Below are 19769 nucleotides of genomic sequence, written 5' to 3'. Positions count from 1 at the left end.
GAAAGCGCAGAGAGCATCATGAAGACCAAGGAACACACCAGGCAGGTCCGTAATACTGTTCTGGAGAAGTTTAAAGCCGGATTGGATACAAAAAGATTTCCCAAGCTTCAAACATCCCAAGGAGCACTGTGCAAGCGATCATCTTGAAATGGAAGGAGTATCAGACCACTGCAAATCTACCAAGACCTGGCCGTCCCTCTAAACTTTCAGCTCAGACAAAGAGAAGACTGATCAGAGATGCAGCCAAGAGGCCCATGATCACTCGGGATGAACTGCAGAGAACTACAGCTGAGGTGGGAGAGTCTGTCCATAGGACAACAATCAGTCTTACACTGCACAAATCTGGCCTTTATGGAAGAGTGGCAAGAAGAAAGCCATTTCTCAAAGATATCCATAAAAAGTCTCGTCTAAAGTTTGCCACAAGCCACCTGGGAGACACCCCAAACATGTGGAAGAAGGTGCTCTGGTCAGATGAAACCAAAATCGAACTTTTTGGCCACAATGCAAAACGATATGTTTGGCGTAAAAGCAACACAGCTCATCACCCTCAACACACCATCCCCACTGTCAAACATGGTGGTGGCAGCATCATGGTTTGGGCCTGCTTTTCTTCAGCAGGGACAGGGAAGATGGTTAAAATTGAGGGGAAGATGGATGCAGCCAAATACAGGACCATTCTGGATGAAAACCTGTTGGAGTCTGCAAAAGACCTGAAACTGGGACGGAGATTTATCTTCCAACAAGACAATGATCCCAAACATACAGCAAAATCTACAAAGGAATGGTTCACAAATAAACGTATCCAGGTGTTTGAATGGCCAAGTCAAAGTCCAGACCTGAATCCAATCGAGAATCTGTGGAAAGAGCTGAAAACTGCTGTTCACAAACGCTCTCCATCCAACCTCACTGAGCTCGAGCTGTTTTGCAAGGAAGAATGGGCAAGAATTTCAGTCTCTCGATGTGCAAAACTGATAGAGACATACCCCAAGCGACTTGCAGCTGTAATCGCAGCAAAAGGTGGCTCTACAAAGTATTAACGCAAGGGGGCCGAATAATTTTGCACGCCCCACTTTTCATTTTTTTATTAGTTAAAAAAGTTTCAAAAATCCAATAGATTTCGTTCCACTTCACAATTGTGTCCCACTTGTTGGTGATTCTTCACATAAAATAAAAAATTTATATCTTTATGTTTGAAGCCTGAAATGTGGCAAAAGGTTGAAAAGTTCAAGGGGGCCGAATACTTTCGCAAGGCACTGTAGTCAGGATTCACATTGTTCTGAACATATTGTAACTTCAGGGTAATTTTAGAGACCCTTTGCAAGTAGGGCATTGCAAGAATTCAATTACTTCAACAAAAAAAAACAGATAAAGTATTTCAGATACAAACACATACCCCAGCCGTTTCAGAACTGGAAAGAAAATCTTAAAAAGTTACTAAAATGTTCTGCCCAATGAGGTTTAAAGATATAGCCAGGATGGAAGAGCATTACCAAATTCCTTATTTGGATCAAAACTGAAGATAAGTGGCATCAAAAGACAAAGTTTAAGAATTGGTTCTACATAACTGATGGGGGGAACCTTGATCTAATATCCTTGATCTTATTCTTATCAGAATTAAGATTTAAAAAGTGTGTGATCCAAGCTTGTATATCAGAAAACGTTTTGAAACTGCTGCCTTGGTATTAGGTGTAGTGTTGACATTGATTTGAGTATAATCTGCAAAGAAATCCTGATTCACATAATTATAACCAAGGGGAACATGCTGAATAGCATTAGGCCCAGTAGGCCTATTATTGGTAGTATTTAACTAATACTACCTCAGAACTAAAACCACCAGACAATAAAATATGATCCCTTGGCAAGGTCATATTTAAAACATTTAAGGGTAGAGATGACATTCCAACCAAAGTAAAATGCCATCATTTACAGTATTGAATGCCGCATGCATTTGTGAATGTAAGTGAATTTATTTTTATACACCCAAATCTGCTGGCATGGTAAGAAGGAGTAAGCAGCTTTAACGAGCAGTTTCAGTGTTGTGTAATGTTTAAAGCCAGAGTGAAAACTTTATAGTGATACAGTATTTCTATGTGTACTGCAGAAGCACACTCTAATGTCATCATAAAAAAGACAAATGAGATATGGGCAAATATGTATTTAGATTATCTGAAGCCTTGTTTTTTTTTAAGTATACTGGTATGACTGCAGCAGTTTTAAAAGCTGTTGGCACCATGCCAGAGCTCAGGAAGTCATTTATTATGTTAAATGCCAAAGAGCAAAGGGCACCATAACAGGAGAAAAACACAGGGAATGGAGTCCAACATAGGGAAGATGGGCTGCATATGTTATACAAATTTTGTCAAGGCATGCAGGGGGAATTTGTGCAAACTGGGAAAGAAGAGAACCAGCAAAGGCAGGTGTACAAAGAGGCTTTGCAATTGAAGCATTGGAGGAGATGAAAATTGTTGTGCCAGATGTCAGATGACTGGAGTTGTGCACTCAAAACCAGAAACTAGCCAGTTATGCTGCTGTTTATGATAAACTGAATGCAACTGATCAATATAAATTTGAAGAGATGAGAAAGCTGTAGATTGGGTTTGCAGCTTGCCTAAGTTTAGCAACTTGCTGGTAATTATATACAATCACAATGCTATTGCAGATAGTGTTCCTCATTTGTATTCAGTGTCTTTTTGGAGATCACCAGAGATTAATGCCAGACTGATTCACAGAGGACTCTCTGGCCCTTGTCCTGTGATGTAGTGTATTAATATAAGCTCTGTTTAGACTGTCATTTCTATCAGGTCTGTAATTGCTCTCCAAAATTCTGCTAGCAGAGGATAAAGTGGGATTTAGTCTACATTGAGAAACTTGAAGAACTAAGTCATTGAAATTGCTATCTGCTGTGCTTTATATCACATAATAGTTTATGTAATAAGACAGCATTGCAGATTATCTTAACAAATATCATGAATTCTTCAAATTGACATTGAATTCCTCGTAGATTTGACTTTTCCTAGCAACAAACAGTTATTATGATAAAGTTACCTTAGTCAAGAAAAAATATGGGAGGAAATATGCAAAAGGTTTAAATGATTAAAATATTTTTCAGGATGTTTTCTATAGATGTCATGCTTCCGGTGTTTAGAAAGAAATGTAAAGTCTAAAGCACTTTATATCTAAAGCACTATTTAAAAGCTTCAAATCAATTACTTTGGATGCAAGATCAAAAGAATTTTTACAATTGGTTTCAATTGCTGGAACTAGAGATTTTAGCCTGGATTCCTGGTTGATTTCTGGTTGAAACAACATTGCTAAGGGCAAGAATGTTTCCCAGCACACACACATCAGTAAATTGAAGGTAATGAGTGGAATTTATCCTATCATCATGTCTTAAGGCGGAGTGCTGATTGTATAGCCAGAAGAGCTACCACTCTTGTTAACAAAAGGCTAGACAGGACAATGGAATTACTCATCAAGGAGAGTTTATTTCACGTTCTAAAATGTGAAAACAAGTCTGCTTTTGGTATTTGGACTATTCAAATGACAAAAGGGGAAATCAAAAGTGTGAAAATCAGAAAAATAGTTTTTTGCTTCACTTAAATTAGTCTACCTGGAATATGAATCCATGATTGTGAGTTTGTATGTTTTTTTGTTTGTAGAAATAAAACTGGACTGTCTCAGCACTACTAAAGCTGCTCCACCTAAAACTTTCACTGCTGCTGTGCACACCCTGCCTACATCTGTCTCTGAATCAGCAAAAGGAACCAGTATTTCAGAGACAGGGGCAAATGGACCAGCAATGAATAATGGCAGCGGGCCTGCACCATCTACAGAATCAGAAGAGGAGAAAGCCAAGAAGCTCCTTTACTGTTCCCTATGCAAAGTGGCTGTAAACTCCTTGTCACAACTGGAGGCTCACAACACAGGTTGGCAGTTATTTTTTTATTTTAATGTGTTAAAAAACAGAAATTTCAGTCACATGAATTACTTTTCCTGCTCACTGTATAGGCATTCATTTTACCTACATAACAATGAAACTAAATGGAATTGTATTTAAATGAGAACAGAAGGCACGTCTTTACACAACGAGTTGTGGGAGTATGGAATAAGCTAGCTAGCCGCATTGAAGCCAAAATCCTGGATTCTTTCATGAAAAAGCCATATGAGATCCTTGGATCAATTAGTAACTAACTACCAAAGAGGCTAGATGGCCTTAATGGCCTCCTCTTGTTTTCAGCTTTTCATATGTTATTATGTACCTGCTGTTAACTGCTGGGTCATTTGTATATACATTATTTAAATTATTTTCTGTTAACTTCTTGGTCAATTTTTATGTATGCATTTTGTGTTCTTTCATTTCATTGCACCATTGACTGGCTGGGTTTCTGTTAGGCTTAAAATGGGTAAAAAAATAATCATCATAATTACCAGTTTGCATGGTAATAAATCTAACATGAGTGTGTTATTTTTAACATTTGGCCTTTAATAAAGGTATTCATAAAAACATTTTTCAGTGAAGTGAGAAATAAAAAATAGGATAAAAGATTATAACTGTCGGTGGAGATTTTGTTCAGTCATAAGAAGAATGTGCAATTTATTTCCATGACAACGCGTGTTGCTGAGAAAATAATTGGTATTTATACCATAAATGAGATGCTGTTTAAAAGAAGTAAATGTGTACTGTATATATCAATTAGGTAGTGAGTTATGTAACCAGGAAACTTTTCAAATATCTTTATTGAATTAATTTTAAATTATCTGTAAGACTGAAGTCAAATAAATTACCCCATTAGCCTTGGACCTATATAAAAATGTAGCACCAGTGAGTTAAAATATTTTGACGTACTGCTATACAGTGTATTTCAGTGGTACATTTCTATTTCTGCAAAAGTGAATACACATTATTTCAAAATTTGTACTAGCTTTTATGATTTTCTGTGCTGTACATGGTTCTGTTTTAAAATCACCTCCTTTTTGTAATTTATTTCATCTGTACATTAAAATGTCTGTTCTGTTTTTCTCTCCACATAGGTTCAAAGCATAAAACAATGCTGGAAGCTCGAAATGGAGCAGGCCCAATTAAGGCATATCCCAGACCTGGATCAAAACTCAAGGTCCAGACTGCAGTTGTCAAGGGGTCGGGTTTGCAAAACAAGACGTTCCATTGTGAAATATGTGACGTCCATGTCAACTCTGAAATTCAGCTTAAACAGGTAGACCACATGAACATCCTTAGTACAATTCCATACGTAATATTACTTCCATTAAGTAATATAATGCCATATAATGCAGTCACTCATCTATCTATTGATCCATCCATTTTCACATTCATTGTGAAATTTTCCCAGAAGCGAATTAACCTACCAGTATGTCCTTGGACTGTGGAAGGAAACTATAGCACCCAGAGGAAACCCACTTCAACATGGAGAGAACATACAAACTCATGCAGAGAGCACCCCAGGTCTACAGTTGAACCCAGGACCCCACTGCTGCATGGCAGCAATGCTGACCACTGTACCACCATGCCACTCCGAAGTCACACAATCAAAGTTTAATTTCATTAGAAGTAATATTATTTATGTAATTGTCATTAAATTCAAATTATTTGTTTGCTAATTGGTTATTTAAAATGTAGCACTGTATTTGAATATATTCATTCTAAAGTGTCTTTTCCATGCATAGGGATTTGGCGCAAGTGTTAAAAAATCACATTCTTTTCCAGTGTATATGAAAAACAAGAACAAAAAATACAACTTTATGCATCTCTCCTCAGCCTTAGCATTAAGTGTTTGCTCCCTATTTCTGTGTAAGCAGCTCTTAATGTGTCATAAATTCGTGTTGAACGAGAATAGCAAGGTATTAAACACTCCCACTAATATAGCTATTTTTCCCAGGGCAGAAGTTCAATTAGTTATTTCAGGTAGTTCAGGTGGGTAGCTGCGTCAGCATGCGTAGGCTGCAAAGGAACAAGTAATAGGTTTATTCCATGCTGAAAAAAAGAAGAAAGAGAACACTACGTTTCGGTCGTGGAGCCTTCTTCAGGTGTGAGAGAGACAGGGCAGTAGACAAAGGGAGGGAGGAGGAGTGAGAGACGGGAGCAGGGGACAGAAAGAGAGGCCAATCAAGAGCTGTGAAGTCAGAATGGGTGCAGAGAGGTGTGAAATGAAACTTCCAATGAATGGAGAAAATTTAAAAGAACAGTGGTCTGTCATTAAGAGAAGGGAGAATGTGTGATCCTAGCTGCAGAATAATTTTGGTTTCGGTGGTCTTTCTGATGTATGAGTTCGGAAAACTGTCTTTGAGAACACAGACGGAGAGATTAGAGTGGTCGTGGCCGTCAGAGGTGCAATGAGAAACAATGGGTTTGGAGAGATCTTTAATCTTCACAGCCCTGACGTGTTCTCTGAAGCGATCTCCGAGTCTCCTTCCTGTTTCTCCAATGTAGATGGCTGGGCATTTACTGCAAGAGATACAGTAAATAAGGTTGCTGGAGGTACAAGATGCTGTCTGGGTGATCCGGAATTGTCCTGAGGGGCCTTGAATGAGTGTGGTGGTGTCTGTGTACTTGCAGGTGATACAGCGAGCTCTGTTGCAAGGGAAAGTGCCTGGTGTGGATGGTTGTTGAGGGAGGTCAAGGGAGCTGTGAACAAGGAGGTTACGCAGATTAGGTGGTCGGCGATATTTCAGGTGACACCTATAGTAACACCCTGGGGGACACGATTTTCTAAGCACCCAATACATAATCTGTTAAATACCAGGTACAACAAAGAGATTGGTGTCTTCCATTTGTCTTTCTATTACAGGCCTCGTGCAGATAGTATTTTTGGGATGATACAAATTTTACCTCCAAAAGAACTTATATTTATTTAAACCTTTGCAGGCAGGATAACTAAAACTAGATCATTTCAAGTACCCTGTGTGTGCTCTGTCTGGTGGGAGTTTTTGTATTTATGTCACATCTTTGAAGTCACCTTTAATAAACATTTGTAGGACACTATTGTTATCTGTGTGGATGTATTCTAAAAAAAACTACCAATATCCATTCTGAAATATGTTGTTTTGGCCCACCCATAGTTGTTTTATATCATTATGACATAGTTTGTGTACCTGAATCCTAACATTGAAAATTTGTAAATTATGTTTGCATAGTTTTCTTTATAATTTCCCTGACTGTATTCCTGAATTCTAAATGCAGTCGTCACAAGCAAGTTCTCTTCAAGTTCTGAATTATGCTGCAGTATCTCTTTGAAAAACTATTGAAAGGCATTCCAGTTTCATCTGTATTAGGGCTACTCAACTTGCAGTCCCTCCAACATACTCCACTGAAAAATTTTGCTTCAAGCAGCTCCTTAATTGTATGCAATGATTCATACCATGCCTTCAAATCAGCAGCTCTAGAGTACTTTTACACTACTAGCAACTTAATTGTTTTATTGATCCTGCTAATAATTAATTACGTATGTCAACATGATACACAGTGTATGCATCTTTCATGATGCTGAGATACATATTTTGTGCTGTACTATGCAACGTACTGTTCTCATGAGTCTGTCAATTTTCATTAGCTTGTATTCAAGGAAATCATCAATCAGGATTTCTTATTAATCTAATTGGTTTTAATTTAACATCTTTTTATATTGCAGCACATTTCCAGCAGGAGGCACAAGGACAGAGTAGCAGGCAAGCCCATGAAACCCAAATATAGCCCCTACAATAAACAACAACGCAACTCAACTGCTTTGGCAGTAAGTAAAACATTCCGGTTTAGTTAATTGATTGTTGTACTATCGTTTTAAGTGGGTAATGAGATGATAATAAGAATAGCATTGTAAATCTTATTGTGTAGCTTTTGTCTCTTTTATTCAATTGTGTGCTATAAAAAGAGACAGCTGGAAACTGTTCCACAAAGGATTAAAGATACTTCTCTTTCTCTGTAAGCCTGTTCGTGTTTTTCTTTAGTGTCTTATACATATGAGTTGGTAAGTAATTTCACATGATGCTTTATTAAGCCAACAGTATCCTACTACTTAGCAATGTAGTGTACTAAAGAAATAACAGTTATGGGATACCGAGTATTCTTTTTTGGCAGGTTCAAGTCACTATCAGCTTGCTTGCACAGGCTAGGCCACCATAGACAGTGCTTTTACAATGCAGCCACACCGATACCCAAGTGCAAATTAATTTCTGGGTTCATATACTGATTTAATATGCTAGGCACATTTTGTCACCATGATTACCACAAACCCAGATTACTGAAACACTCAAACTGTGCTAATAATTACTTTAGGCTAAGTGTTTATTTTGACAGCAACAGTAAAGCTGAGTGCTATAAGCTGACATTTCTATTTACTATCTTAAAGTCTTTTATCAACAACACAAAAGCAAATTCTGTCTTTGTAAATACCTAATGCTATTGTTGCTTGCTGGTTGTCTTTAAGTAATATGAAAACATTAACTAAACAAAGAAAATAAAATGTAAAGGCTTGTTGCTGTTTATTTATTAGATCTTTATTTTTTTTCAGGCCAAACTTGCATTCCAGAAGGACCTGGTTAAGCCGTTATCTCCTGCTTTTATTTCACCCCCATTTTCACCAACAGCTGTGCCCTCTCTTTCTTTACACCCCCGACCCAATACCTCAATCTTTCAGACTCCTGCATTACCACCCGCTCTCTTAAGGGCAGCACCAGGGCCAATACGCCCAACAGCAGGATCAATCCTCTTTGCGCCGTATTGACTCTTCAGCATGACATGACATTGAAAGGCCAGTAGCAAAGGGAATGTCAAGCTTGTACTGGTTTACAGACCCTTCCTCTGACCTAGTCATGTTGTGTAGTGTACACATCTGAACTTGTGTTCAACACAGCACCGTCCAAGTGGATTGCTATTGAAATTTTTTAGACTTTGAACAATGTATTTATAAAATAGTTCATCATAATCTTCCTGTTTCATGAGCTAGTCAAATGGAAATGATTTCTAGAGGTCTGGATATCCAAATTAAAATTGAAAATAAAGAGCATCAGACTGCTTCCTGAATGACTTGAAAATACCATGGTCTTCCTAATCACCTTATGACAGACAACTCCAATTCCAAAAGCACAGCAGTGTGGCTAACATCCTAAGAAAAGGACAGTACACAATTTTAACAATGTCTTGATGTTGTCAGGGACTGTATACTGCTGTTTTAGGCCTCTGTGCCCTTGTCTGTTGTGTAGTTTGAGATGTATCACAGCTAATACAAACCTTTCTGCTTTTATGTTTAGCCGCTTCATTTGTTTTGACATTACACGTTTCCTATTGCATTAAACTCTAAAAAAGGTTAGATAGCCATATATATAAAAAAACAACTCACAGCAGTCATATTTTCTTTTTCAGCCTCAAAAAAGAATTATTAGGTAGCGTTCTCACTGGGTTTGTTGTCGTATGTTAAGTGTTTTTTTTTCAAAATAAAATCCTAGAATTGCACATTTACCATTTAATCTTGCCTGTTATCTGGCAGGGAAATCATGGGCCTTTCATTTATGTAGTTCTAAAATATCCTTCATTTGTAATGGTGCTGCATTATGTTGTGGCCCTTTGATGCAATAATGTACAGAACATTAGATATTTATATTTACTATAGTGTTTTTAATGTTTACTTAACAGGTTGCAGGTCTTATAGAGGAGAAGCGAATAAGTAGTGCACAGATTACTTGTATTTTTAGAATCTGAAAAGCAATCGGCACCAAGAGAAACATCAAAGTTTTTGTTCATTACAGTCTGTGAGTTATTTGTTTAGTGTGTAGAATGTGTATTACAGAAAAGTCTGTACATTTAAAATGTACCTTTTCAATAAAATATTTAAATTAACTATTCTCATACAATAAATTGACTTTTTATTAAGATTTAAAGATCACAAGGATATAACAATGTATTATATTTTGAATTTCAGTTTACAAAAAACAAACCTGCTGAAGAGTTTCATATGAAGCATGTTTACTTTTCTGAATTGCCATCTTTGAATCAATAACTGGATGCTTTCATTTATGAATTATGTACAGTATTTATTTTCTGGGTATTTGCCATTTTGTCATGGCTACAAAATAGGCAAAATATATTAAAGCAAATTTTTATAAAACATTATACTGATGTTTCCAAACAGGAGCTATTTGAAGCCAGTTTACTTGGAGCTCCCTTAATCGTTTTTTATATCTGTATCTTTTAATATGTGCCTGCTGTTACCTTTTCTTTTATGTGAAGTAATGTATCAATGTAAACCTGAGTGTACCATTTCAGCATCACTGTATTTAAGAGAACATTATTTTCAACATTATTCCATGGCATTTCTAATTTCTTTCTGTAAAGGTACATATTTATTCTTCTTTGGTAAATATTAATAATAACAACAGCTTATCACATCACTGAATGTCAATAGAAAGACATACTTCTAATGTAAAAAGTTTACCCTTTAAACAAAAATTCTGAATACTGTGAAAGCAGATATAAAAATATAAGAGTGAAAATATATGTATAAAAATATTAGATAATCCTTCTTTATAGTCAAATCATAACCTGAATGTTTTGTCAGAAAAAAGAAAACATGTTTACATGTAACTGTCTTTAAGTTATAAGATGATTGCTTTTAAAGGAAGTATATAATAAAGGTATTTAACGATTATTATTAAAAATAAGGGCATTAAGGGTGTGAAGAGCAATCTTAAGTTATTGCTGGAATTCACTATCTGTAACACCCTTAATTACATAAAAAACATGTCATGGAAAAGGTGATCTTTGCCAGTCTTAGTATCAAATTATTGTATTGTGACGGCATAATAAATAAGGAGCATAGGAAATGAAATATCCTAATGGGAGCCTACTCTATAATGTTTGGATTTGATAGCATGTTTTAGAAAAATAAAGACTAGATATTCTTACCTAGTGGTAATACCTTTAGTGTTAATTTATTCTAAAATACTGAAGATTACCCTTTCCATGTATGTATTTTCTTATTACTTTGAAAGGACTAGATGAAGTTGTTTCTATCATTTCTTCCTTGTTCCTTGCTGTCTGAAAATGTCTCAATATTTTTGGTCTGACTGGATGACTGAAAGTCATAATGTCACCTAATTTTAGCTTGGAAATTCATCTTCTGGCTCATTCAGTGACCTCACAAAAGGTGAAGACCAGTCTAGTCCATTTAATTTAATATTTTTTGTCACTTGGATTCATTCATATGCATAGCAGTCATTTTTTCATTAAACATTTTGAAAGGATTGTGAATGTTTCCTTTTATTGTACTAAAGAAATGTGTTCATTTAAATTTCTCAAATTTTCGGAAAGATTTTTGTCAGATAAGAGTGGATCTCATTAGTAAGGATATTATCTTATCTAATAAGATGTCATTGTGTCAGTGTTTGAAAGTAAAGATTATGTTCTACCCTTTCATATTTTTAATCTAGTCAATGCAGCAAACGTTTGAAAAAATTAAAAGATTTTTGTAGGACTATTCGGTTACACTTAAATATAAAAATATAATACACTTAAAATTTTCCTTAGGTATAATTAGTTACGTAGTACCAATGAGTATATTGTTTATTAGTAGTATGTTTCTTTAGGAGAAGAAAAGGTCCATCCTTTCAGTACGGAGTTGGTTAAACAACCATAGTCCAAGACAAATAAGCATGCTTCATTAAATACATGACTTATATTTGTGTCAAAATATAATAATGCAAATAAGAACAAAAGATTTAGTCTTTTAACTTCCAGATTATTATTTTTGTAGTTCATTGCAGTATGGTTTTATTAAGTATTTTAACCTACGGTTCCTCAGTGAACTGTTTGAAACATGGGGTTAATTGTCAGTACTGAAACAAAACACTGCACATAGTGCATCACTTTGTGGACAAGACTGATGTCAGATTTTAACTCTATCATCTTGGTTATTTTGGTAAAATATGTTATGACATTTATGACTGCCTTTAGAACATCCATGTTATATAAGCTAATGTAATATGAATGACTTAATGTCTGACATTCTCACTTGGAGTATTTGCTTCATACATTGTACATCTTAATAATATCTGGTATATCTGAAACTCACAGGGCATTACAAACAAGCATTATTCATAATATATATTTAGAAAATGCTGGCATCTGCTTTCTTTTGAGTTATTTCCTTAACAATTTAAGCAGCTTCATTTTTATTCTGTCTGGTCCTGAGAACATGAGTTCACATTCTTTGCAGCTAAAGTGTAGTATTCATCTCACAACGGTCTGATAAACATAGAGAAATAAGGGAGTTTTATATACAGGCCTGTGAAATGCATCATGCTCTGATATTACCAAAGGTCTGTCAGAAATGCATCTGTAGTGCAAACAATATGCTGTAGCCAAGAAATATGTTGCTGTTGTTGTCTTGATACTTAAAAACATATTTAAGGCAAGGAAGTAAAAAAATTCTACAAAAAAAGGATCACAACAATCACAATCACTTTAATGTATTGTTTAATGTTCTATGAATAATGAACAAATACAGTTTTCCAAAACAATGTAAATAAAAAAATATTTTGGAAAACACACCATAAGGAATTGAAAATCAATGAAAATATTGTCCCTTATGGAAAATAAGTTTTGTATGTTCAATCAGGACAGTGACTTTTTTCTGGGGCAATTTATAAGATAATAATAATAATAATAATAAACTTTATTTTATATAGCGCCTTTAAAGGTGGCTTCTCAAAGCGCTTTACAGGATGACAATAACAATAAATAAGAAGACAACAACAATAAATAAGAAAATTTCACAAGACAGGACACAATTATAATTACAACAATACAACAATAACAATAGAGGAGACCGTGGAAGATGGTATTAAGAAGAGCAGAGGGGTGAAGAATGGAACCAGTTAAGTAAAGGCTTTTCTGAAAAGGAGGGTTTTGAGTCTGGATTTGAAGGAGTTTAGAGAAGGTGACTCTCTAATATCCTTGGGCAAGGAGTTCCAGAGCTTGGGGGCATAGCAGGAGAAGGCCCTGTCGCCCATACAATGTAGACGGGCTTGGGGGACAGTAAGGAGGGCAGAATTTGAAGAGCGGAGGTTGCGAGGTGGGGAGTAGGGCGATAAAAGTTCAGACAGGTATTGAGGTGCCAAGCCATGTAAAGCCTTGTAGGTGAGCATGAGGATTTTAAAGTCTACGCGGAATTTGACCGGAAGCCAGTGCAAGGACTCCAGGATAGGAGTAATGTGAACACTTGCACTAGATCTGGTCAGGATTCTGGCTGCTGAATTTTGGACATACTGCAGCTTGTTCAGAGTAGATTTAGATACCCCAGGGAGCAGAGCATTGCAGTAGTCAATTCGAGAGAATACAAATATGTTGATCAGCTTTTCAGCCACAGTTAATGATAGCATAGGGCGTAGTCTTGCGATATTTCTAAGGTGAAAAAAAGATGTTTTGACAGTATGCTGTACATGTGGGTCGAATGTTAAGCCAGAATCGAATATAACCCCAAGGTTTTTCAATTTTGATTGGAGCTCAAGTACAGAGCCATCTACAGACAGGGTTACAGGACTGGCTTTACGAAGTTGATGGGGGGTACCAATAAGCATGACTTCAGTCTTGTCACAGTTAAGATGAAGGAAGTTTTGAGTCATCCAAATTTTTATGTCAGAGATGCAATTAGATAGAATAGAGACAGCCACATCAGTGTCGGGTTTGGTATGGATGTAAATAAAGTATAGAATACTAATCATAATGTTTGCCTTTTTTATTTAATCAAGCAAAGCCACTTGAATTTCTGTATAATAACATACTGCACATTTTATTTGTAACAAAAGCCTCTTAATTGTAGCCCATAGCCAGTTGCTGTCTATAGACAGTAGACAAAAAACTGAAACACCTGGGTAAATAAGTGACAATATCTCAAGTGATTTTTAAAGGGGGATGATTGTTGGGGCATGGTTGGCATGAGCTTCAGTGATGATGTTTCATGAGTAACATCAGTTTCTAAGCTGATGTAAGCATAGAACAGCAAGGGAAAGACGTTTTCAGCGAAGGACAACGGTGGATGGAAACTCTGATATCCATACAAGTGGAAGTGCAATGTAAAACGGACAAGCAGCTCCCGATTACTTAACTTTCTGCCTGGGGTGAGAGAAGTGCCAGTTTAATCAAAAATGGCCCACTGAGAACTCCATGGAAAGGGATAATACAGGCAGGTTGCCATGAAAAAACGTTCATCACACCTGTACACGTATGTGAGTCCAAAGGTGCAAAGAGCACTAGAACAGTGGAAAAATGTGATACGGTCATCCTTCACCATGTGCCTGACAAACTGTCTAGTGCGCATGTGGCACCAACCTAAAGTTCTACAGCCCTGAGATAAGGTCATGACATATGGATAGCCACAGTAATGTTTCCATATGTTTCCATTCTAAGTCACCAGATCTCAATCCAATCAAGCATTTATGGCATATTCTGGAAGAATGGCTATACATTCCTCCATCAGAATTCCTGACATCTATGCCATGGCACATACAAGCCATATAGATATTTGGAACAGTCAAAGAAGAAAGCCCAAAATCTCCAGAAGTGATGTTACTATTTCAGGGCATATCCTTGATGTGATAGATGATGACCTAGTAGACATTTCTCTTAATGAACTAACTGTAAGTCCAGGAGTTAGTTACTTTAGAAATGTAAAATTTACATTCGTGCAAAGGGATCTTATAAACAGGTCTTATTGGAATAGTTGAATGTCCAAACACAGAAGAATATAATTTTGACAGAGTCTGTTTAAGAAGCTGAAGCTGTACAGAAATGGTTTAATGAACTACAGTTGTGGTCAGTCCTATTTATAGAGCCTGTTTGACTTCTCTAGGAGGACTGCTGGGCTCACTCAGACAAAAGAGAGGGGATTGCATTTGTTCTCAGATTCTTGAAGTAATTGCAGTGGCTCTCTCTGGGAAAAAGAGAAAAAGTAAAACACTTGTACTAAAGTAACAATGCATGTCAGTGGAGAACTCTTCCAAAAGTACTGCATTTGTAATACAGGCTGGGTCAGCATGAGAGAGAAGGCTCTACACCCGAAGAAGGGTCCACAGCCAAAGCTGTGTTTTCTTTCTTCTCTTTTCACCATGGAATAAACCTATTACTTGTTCCTTTTCAGCATGAGAGAGATACTGGCGACTGCGAGAGTATTGTACATAGGCTGGCTGGATGTGAGAGAAAGCATCGACAGTTACAGGGAAGGATGTGTGTATCTTTGCCAGAGACAGTGGCTGGTTAGCTAAAGACTGACTGAGACTGAATTGCAGGGAAAAGGCAAAAGTATCTGTTGTGTGAGTGTTCTGTGACTGAGGGTGTTACAAGACAGTTTGTGTGGGTGCAGCAGCATTAGTGGTGCTGTGGCCTGTGACTGCCACAAAAATACATGAAATGCAGCCAGAATTAAGTTCTGTCCTCTGGACAAGTGAAAGCAGATTGAAATGTCTTTGTTGTGCATGCATATACTGTACTGTAATAGGGCAACTAGAGTGGTAGACTCGAATGGAATCCCTCAGAGGAAGGGTGAGGAGCGGATTTTAGGTTCTGCTGAAGTATCTTGGTGATGATCTCAGAGTAGATAGAACAGCCGGAAGGACAACAGCTCTGTCAGTAGAGTAGCAGAAGGTGCCTGGCTGGTTGCTGGCTCTCTGGCAACAAGCAATGTCTGGCATGTCTACACTGCAGGGACAGCAAAGGACTCTGGCAGGGTTGAGTACAAAACAGGCTGTGAATTGTTGAGTTCATTTGTGTATAATAGAAAAAATGTTAACTGTGTATGGGGGCTGTTAGTTGTGTTGTTATAAAGTGTGAGAAAGAAGGAAACAATATGAGCGAGACTGACATGATCAACGAGCTCAACCAGTGGGGTGGGGTCTGTCTGTTACAATGATCTTTACAAACAAGCCCTGGTTTAAATTGTTTGGCAATAATCAATGACAATTTGTCTCAGAGCAGAACAGAGAACCATACTGCAGTCTGTACAGTACTGCAGTATGTACAACAGCTGCAGGGAGGCAATGGGGTGGATCAATAAAGTGTGAGGCTGCATCTCAACAAAGGGTCTTGGAAGTTTATTAAATTACACTGAGAGTTAACAGGTACCCGTGGATTTTTTCAGGAATGTTTTCTGTTTTGCTGAAATGACAGTGACCCTAAGCATACAGTAGTGAAAAAAGTATCTTTAAAACAAGGAGTCCAGCAGAACATAGGTTTTAACATAATTGGGTCAGAGCAGTGGCAATGTGGCTTAGGATCTGCACCTGTGGCTGGAAGGTTGCTGGTTCAAATCCCACGGCTGTTAGAGGAATCCTACTCTGTTGGGCCCCTGAGCAAGGCCCTTAACCCCAACTGCTCCAGGGGTGCTGTATAAATGGCTGACCCTGCGCACTGACCCCAAGCTTCTCTCCTTGTCTGTGTGTGTCATGGAGAGCAAGCTGGGGTATGTGAAAGGACAAATTCCTAATGCAAGAAATTGAAGCTGGCTAATAAAGTGACCTTATTTTATCTTATAATAAGGTGTGCAATCAAATACAGCAGATGTCACGGTCATAACAAATTGGGTTAAAACAAAAGCAATTTGCTTTCACTCTTATCAGTGTTAGGATCTCTTAAATCTTCCTATTAAGTTAAAGAATTGTCCCTTATAAGTATAATAATAATAATAATTATTATTATAATAATAATAAACTTTATTTTATATAGTGCCTTTAAATGTGGCTTCTCAAAGCGCTTTACAGGATGACAATAACAATAAATAATAAGAATACAACAATAAATAAGAAGAATACACAAGATAAGACACAATTACAATATACAATTACAACAATACAACAATAACAATTGAGGAGACCGTGGATGGTGGTACTAAGAAGAGCAGAGCGGTGAAGTATAGAAGTATAGAAGTCTGTGTTAAACCTTATTTAAATTAAAATGACTTTTTATTGAATATTTTTAGCATATTTGAAATGCAACAGGGAATTTCTTAAATTCATTTTTAGGAAAGGGAAGCTGCCCTCTTTTTTCACATTTCACATTACAGCACATCAACAAACTAACAAACTTGGTGAACATTACTATTCCATAAGTACTATATACTGTATGATGTACAGTATAATGTATGTTTAACAAAATTAATTTTACAGCGTTGTTTCTGGGCTTGGCTTGGTAACAACAATGTACACTACAACACATGCTGTCATTTCTGTTTCTTTTATTTATTTTGTGAATAATATCATTTTCTATACATGTAAAATGTAAATTAATGCATATTACATGCAAAAGCATGACTGTGGTTTTGTAGAAACCTGAATAAAAAACACATAAAGCACTGACTGTAGTATACAGAGGTTTACCTTTTAGACATATTTAACAGCATCATTTTTTATTGTGAAATTTGAACTGTAGGTAATCAGTAATTTTGTCTTAAGACTTCTTATTATACAGCACTACGGACATTTCATTTTTCACTTGGGTCTTTTATAATGCTATTTCTAAAGAACTAGGGTGCTGGAGTTAAAACCTGAGATACATTTACAGAAGGGTTTACAATATGTCTGAGACATTATAAGTGGCATCTAACCATCTGAGTTCAGTGCCAGACATATGTACATACCAGGAAAACAAACACTGTATAATCATGTATCCAAACATCGTTTTTGAAGGAATTGTGAGGCATTATACTGTACTGTATCTTGGAAATGAAGCAAAGTAAGCGTCATCATTCAGTTTAAAATAATCCCCATACTAAGGAGAGTATGGGAAATGATAGCAAAAATGCATCAGCTGGAATTTCTTAATAAACTAATACACATTTAAATCAAACACTCACCCACTCTACATCATCTGAGTTGCATTTTGTATTCCTTTAAGTTGTGGAACAAAGTTATTTGGTCTGTTCTGAGAAGAAAACAATGTAAATGTTTTGTGTTGGTCTTGAGCCCTGTTGCCAAATCTATAATGCTGTGGTTTGTCTCCATTAAACCTCATTCTACCACAACTGGCACAATAGGTTTGATGGTGTTGTATGCAACACCTTGTGTTTCATGTTGCTTAATATTAATAATAGAAATTGGCTAGTTCAACACTCTATAAAAAGTTTTTATATACATCTTGAGTGACTTCATACAGAATGCCCTGGCCTGATGTAAGTTTTGAACAGTGTCTAGGGCTACTACAGACTAGGGACTAGACACGATAGAGATAAACTTTGCAGGAGTTATAAATGGATAATCTTATAGGGTAATTCTATGTTAAAAAATGTCTGGCACAAGACTCAGAAACAAACAGTAGGACTTAAAAAATATGAATGCTGAATAAAAGTAGGATTACTACTTGTGCTATTTATAAGAAACTTAAAACCCTTCCTCAAAGAACAAGAAGTATTTTAAAGCCTCAGGTTTAGTTTCATTTCCAATAGTGACTGAAAATGTTGTGGCACTGACATAAAACTGGAATCGGTTAGCAAAATGAAAGAGGAACATGAAAGCCCACATGAACATATTGGAGATATACGAAAAGGTTACTGAAATAAATTAAACAGAACAGAAACTATTCATTGGAGACATTTCTTTTGGCACAATAAAATTGTAAGACAGATATAAAATGCTAAGGGAAAAAAAGTATACAAGAGATAGGAGAAAGGAAATTTGCGATTTTAAAATAGAAATTGTAAATAATAATCATAGCACCTCTACTTTCAGACAATCACATTTTATGTAAAATCTTAGAAGGCAATTCTGCATCGAAACATTGAAAAAACAGATAACTGCCGAATGGAAGCCGCTGCTGAGCATTATCTTCTAATTTTTTATTCTTTTCTTACTTTTTTTAAATACATTGGTGTGTAGACTTACAGTTTTGTGTTACATAATGGACTTTCAATGAGAACTTAAATGATTTTTTTTGCTCTGAAACATAGAATGGGACTGGCAAGGAACATGGATTTAAAACACTGTAAGAAAGTTAAACAAAAATTGCAAAGGTAGAAAACTGATTACTTGAAATGATGGACAAAAAAGTAAAGCAAATAAGCAAAATTTACACCTGAATGTTTACATTCGTCAATTTATAAGACCTGGTCGTGTTCCATGTGTTACATATTTTAGTGTAACACACTGAAGCACACGGAAAATGCCCTAACATTTTATTAAAGGTTCTGTAGAAATAGATGTTACAATGAATAAGTATTTTTGTTATAAATCAAAATTCCCAATCTTTTATAAGTAATATAAATGCAACTCAAGAAACAATTAATCTTGGAAAATGATGATATAACTTAAAATATTTCTAGAATTCAGTTAAGCGTTGTATATTGTAAAGAATGATACAGAGTTTGAGGTAATAAAGTACTGGCATTTAAACCAGAAGTGACCTCTTAAAATTAGATTTAGCTCAGAATGAATGTCATGAGATGACTGTTAGCTGCTGTTCATGAAGATAACATTATAATGAGAATATGCACTTCACTTTTCAAAAGCGGCATGCCTTTAGGTTGTACTGTTATAACTGCGATTTGGTTATTATTGTTAATTATATAGTCTTGCTTTAATTTACTGTTATTTCCTTATTCGCCTCACTCCTGAAGTCTTTTTCTTATACATTTCTAAATGAAAATTATTGTCTTTTAGAGGAAGAGTTATAATTTTCTTTAATTCTGAGATTGTATGTTCAGACATCTGTTTTATTGAGCACAACATTATTACGGTAGTAACACTCAAAAAGTAAAAATGTGATATGTTTCTGTGTTGGT

At 36.1% G+C, this 19769-nt stretch overlaps 1 protein-coding gene across 8 annotated transcripts in view; it reads left to right on the top strand.

Moving 5' to 3' along the window:
• znf385b (zinc finger protein 385B) overlaps positions 1–11251 on the top strand; it is a 125116-nt gene extending 113865 nt beyond the window's left edge. For all 8 annotated transcript variants that reach the window (XM_088605147.1, XM_088605144.1, XM_088605145.1 and 5 more), the window contains 4 exons: positions 3660–3926; positions 5032–5213; positions 7644–7745; positions 8523–11251. In XM_088605147.1, coding sequence (XP_088461273.1) covers positions 3660–3926; positions 5032–5213; positions 7644–7745; positions 8523–8735 — 764 coding nt within the window. In that variant the 3' untranslated portion in view covers positions 8736–11251. The remainder of the gene's footprint in view (positions 1–3659; positions 3927–5031; positions 5214–7643; positions 7746–8522) is intronic.
• The last annotated feature ends 8518 nt before the right edge of the window (positions 11252–19769 follow it).

The sequence above is a fragment of the Lepisosteus platostomus genome, chromosome 14 (assembly GCF_059453375.1).
Source record: "Lepisosteus platostomus isolate fLepPlt1 chromosome 14, fLepPlt1.hap1, whole genome shotgun sequence".
In the NCBI taxonomy this organism is placed as follows: domain Eukaryota; kingdom Metazoa; phylum Chordata; class Actinopteri; order Semionotiformes; family Lepisosteidae; genus Lepisosteus; species Lepisosteus platostomus.
Note: the sequence above shows the minus strand (reverse complement) of the source record. Positions and strands in the feature narration are given on the sequence as shown.